The sequence below is a fragment of the Cebus imitator genome, unplaced genomic scaffold (assembly GCF_001604975.1).
Source record: "Cebus imitator isolate Cc_AM_T3 unplaced genomic scaffold, Cebus_imitator-1.0 Scaffold5, whole genome shotgun sequence".
NCBI lineage: Eukaryota > Metazoa > Chordata > Mammalia > Primates > Cebidae > Cebus > Cebus imitator.
In genome coordinates, this window is record NW_016107320.1 from 8,593,329 (window position 1) to 8,597,524 (window position 4,196).

The 4,196-nt window shown below is 43.2% G+C and overlaps 1 protein-coding gene across 2 annotated transcripts in view; it reads right to left on the reverse strand.

Moving 5' to 3' along the window:
* FUT10 (fucosyltransferase 10) overlaps positions 1-4,196 on the reverse strand; it is a 108,198-nt gene that overhangs the window by 95,166 nt on the left and 8,836 nt on the right. Inside the window, exon 2 of one of the 2 annotated variants that reach the window (XM_017536108.1) lies at positions 280-516. Coding sequence is in view for 1 of the 2 variants with exons in the window: in XM_017536107.1 (XP_017391596.1) it covers positions 164-244 (81 nt within the window). In the remaining variant the exon portion in view is untranslated. Of the gene's footprint in view, positions 1-163; positions 517-4,196 lie in introns of both variants that reach the window. The other variant, XM_017536107.1, reaches the window with a different exon arrangement.

Here is a 4,196-nt window from a genome sequence, read left to right on the forward strand (position 1 = left end):
AAAAAAAAAAAAAAAAAAGAAAGAAAGAAAGAAAGAAAAGAAAACCCCTGATCCCAAAGGCTTCAGCAAAAAGTGACAGACATGGAGTTTTGAGAAAATAGGGGGTGGAAAGGACATGGCAAAGGCCCAGCTATCAACACTACACAACCCACATTCTTGGTACCTGGAGTGTGACAAGCAGAAAGATGGTGGCTGTGACGCACAGGCAAGATGCCAGAAGCTTCCTCCTCTGAATCCGCACCATGCTGCCCTGCCCTGGGTAACTGACAGAGGGCTAACCTGGTTACCGGGTGTTCTCTCGTCAGCCCAGAGTCTGAGACAACTTCACCTGGAAGAACCATCTGGGTGCCAATTTCCTGCACTGCCATTCCTGCTGGGACCCGGTCTCCATGAGGGACTGAGATTCGAGGTTCTGAGTGGGCCTGGCTTGGCATCGAGAGGAAACAGCACGCATTCTTCTTAGGCTATCATCAGAGCAGCTGGAGATTTCTCCACATAAGAAGGTAACGAAAAATTCTGTAACAAAAGATCATCTTTTAGCCACAGCACAGATTTAATCAATGTAGTCTTGCAGGAGGATTACCATGTAAAAACCTATAAGTTTTAAACTGAAAGAAACCACTTAGATCCTGTAGGCTCGCTACCTCACTCATACATAAGGAAACCGTAGCTGGGCGTGGTGGCTCACGTCTGTAATCCCAGCACTTCAAGAGGCCAAGGCAGGTGGATCATTTGAGGTCAGGAGTTTGAGACCAGTCCGGCCAACATGGTGAAACCCCGTCTCTACTAAAAATACAAAATTAGCTGGGCATGGTGGCAGGCACCTGTAGTCCCAGCTACTCAGGAGGCTGAGGCAGGAGAATCACTTGAACCCGGGAGGTGGAGTTTTGAGTGAGCTGAGATTATATCACTGCAGTATAGCCTGGGCAACAGAGCAACACTCCATCTTGAAAAAGAAGAAAGAAAGAAAAGAAAGAGAAAGAGAGAGAGAGAGAGAGAGAGAGAGAGAGAGAGAAAGAAAGAGAGAAAGAGAAAGAAAGAAAAGGAGAGAGAGAAGAGGAAAGAAAGTAAGGAAGGAAAGAAGGAAAGAAAGAAGAAGGAAGGAAGGAAGGAAGGAAGGAAGGAAGGAAGGAAGGAAGGAGGGAAATCAAGACCAGAGAGGTGAAGTCACTTACTCATGGCCACACAGCCCATCAGAGAGAGTGACAAATCTACAAACAGGTCCCAAATCTAAAATTCTGCTTCCACTTTATGCTCTCTGCTATCAGAAGACTAAATTCCAGGACTTTTATATGAAGTCACTTCCTTCTATCTAAGTTTTAAAGGAGTATAGAAATTGAATAAAAATTACCAGGACTATCCACCCACTCCCATAAAATTTAGAAAGAAAATAAAAAATTCAGGCTTTAATCAAAAATGGATAATGATCATGTGGCCTGAATGCCCACTAAGGAAACCAACTTATGCCACAGCATAAGGAATTCTGAACATGATCTATTTGTCTTTTGAGACAGAGTCTTGCTCTATCACCCAGGCAGTGGAGTGCAGTGGCACGATCTCAGCTCACCGCAACCTCTACCTCCTGAGTTCAAGCAATTCTCCTGCCTCAGCCTCCCGAGTAGCTGGGATTACAGGCGCGCACCACCACACACGGCTAATTTTTGTATTTTTGGTAGAGACAGGGTTTCACCATATTGGTCAGGCTGGTCTTGAACTCCTGAGCTTGTGGTCCACCCACCCCGGCCTCCCAAAGTGCTGGGATTACAGGTGTGAGTCACTGCACCCGGCCTTATTTGTCTTTTACAGCAAGTGGAATAAAGCAGTGGGTTGTTTGAGCAATATTATTCTTTGGAAGTTCCCAAATAAAATTTTCATCTATCTGAAATGAATGATCTTTTCAAAAAAGTTGTAAAAATGAACTAAATGAGGGCCAGACCCAGTGGCTCATACCTGTAATCACAGCACTTTGGGAGGCCAAGGCAGAAGGACGGTTGTAACCAGGAGTTTGAGACCAGCCTGGGCAATATAGTGAGACCCAGTCTGTATAGAACATTTTACAAATTAGCTGGGCATGGAGGTGTACACCTATAGTCTCAGCTACTCAGGTGGTTGAAGCAAGAGGATCGCTGGAACCCAAGAGGTCAAGTCTGCAGTAAGCCGTGATCAACCCACCACACTCTTAACATGGGCATCAGAGCAAGACTCTATCTCTAAAACAAAAAGTTAAAAAAATGCCCCCATAGAATGCGCTTTATCCCTATGATGTTCTATGAACTTCAACGGCTTGGGCAAATGTGGAGGTCAGAGAGGAGCAAGGGTCAACTTTCCAGGGGAGGGCAATGCTGCCCAGTACTTCACAGATCTGAGTCTAAGTCAGACCTCCATTATGCGCCTGGGATATAGAGTTAAAGATATTATTAGATATAATTAGACATATAAAAACAATATAGAGCCCCTGATTAAAAACTTTAGTCTTAAAGATGTGCTCCCCTCTCATGAGTCTACCTTGATTTACCTTTTTTTTTTTTTTTTTGAGACAGCATCTCACTCTGTCACTTAGGCTGGAGTGCAGTAGTGCAATCATGGCTCTCTGTAGCCTCCAAGTGCCATGATGAACATTGATGCAAAAATCTTCAATAAAATACTGGCAAACCGAATCCAACAGCACATCAAAAAGCTTATTCACCACGATTAAGTAGGCTACATCCCAGGGATGCAAGGCTGGTTCAACATATACAAATCTATAAACGTAATTCACCACATAAACAGAACCAAAGACAAAAACCAGATGATTATCTCAATAGATGCAAAGAAGGCCTTCCACAAAATTCAACAGCCCTTTATGCTAAAAACTCACAATAAACTAGGTATTGATGGAAAGTATCTCAAAACAACAAAAGCTATTTACGACAAACCCACAGTCAGTATCATACTGAATGGGCAAAAACTAGAAGCATTCCCCTTTAAAAACTGGTACTAGACAGGGATGCCCTCTCTCAACGCTCCTATTCAATATAGTATTGGAAGTTCTAGCCAGAGCAATTACGCAAGAAAAAGAAATAAAGCTCATTCAATTAGGAAAAGAAGAAGTCAAATTGTCCCTATTTGTAGATGACATGATCATATATTTAGAAGACCCCATCGTCTCAGCCCAAAACCTCCTTAAGCTGATAAGCAACTTCAGCAAAGTCTCAGGATACAAAATCAATGTGCAAAAATCACAAGCATTCCTATATACCAACAACAGACAAACAGAGAGCCAAATCATGAGGGAACTCCCATTTACAAATGCTACAAAGAGAATAAAATACCTAGGAATACAACTAACAAAGGAGGTAAAAGATACCTTCAAGGACAACTACAAACCACTGATCAAGGAAATAAGAGAGGACACAAACAGATGGAAAAACATTCCATGCTCATGGTTAGGAAGAACCAATATTGTGAAAATGGCCATACTGTCCAAAGTAATTTATAGATTCAATGCTATCCCCATTAAGTTACCATTGAACTTCTTCACAGAACTGGAAAAAAACACTTAAAACTTCATATGGAACCAAAAGAGAGCCTGCATAGCCAGGACCATCCTAAGCAAAAAGAATAAAGCTGGAGGCATCATCCTACCTGACTTCAAACTATACTACAAGGCTACAGTAATCAAAACAGCATGGTACAGGTACCAAAACAGAGATATAGACCAATGGAACAGAACAGAGGCCTCAGAAGTAATGCCACATATCTACATCCATCTGATCTTTGACAAATCTGACAAGCAATGGGGAAATGATTCCCTGTTTAATAAATGGTGTTGGGAAAACTGGCTAGCCATATGCAGGGAGCTGAAACTGGACCCCTTCCTTACACCTTATACAAAAATTAACTCCAGATGGATTTAAGATTTAAACATAAGAACTAACTCCATGGGCCGGGCGCGGTGGCTCACGCCTGTAATCCCAGCACTTTGGGAGGCCGATGCAGGTGGATCACGAGGTCAAAAGATCGAGACCATCCTGGTCAACATGGTGAAACCCCGTCTCTACTAAAAATATAAAAAATCAGCTGGGCAAGGTGGCGCGTGCCTGTAATCCCAACTACTCAGGAGGCTGAGGCAGGAGAATTGCCTGAACCTAGGAGGCGGAGGCTGCGGTGAGCCGAGACAGCGCCATTGCACTCCAGCCTGGGTAACAAGAGCAAAA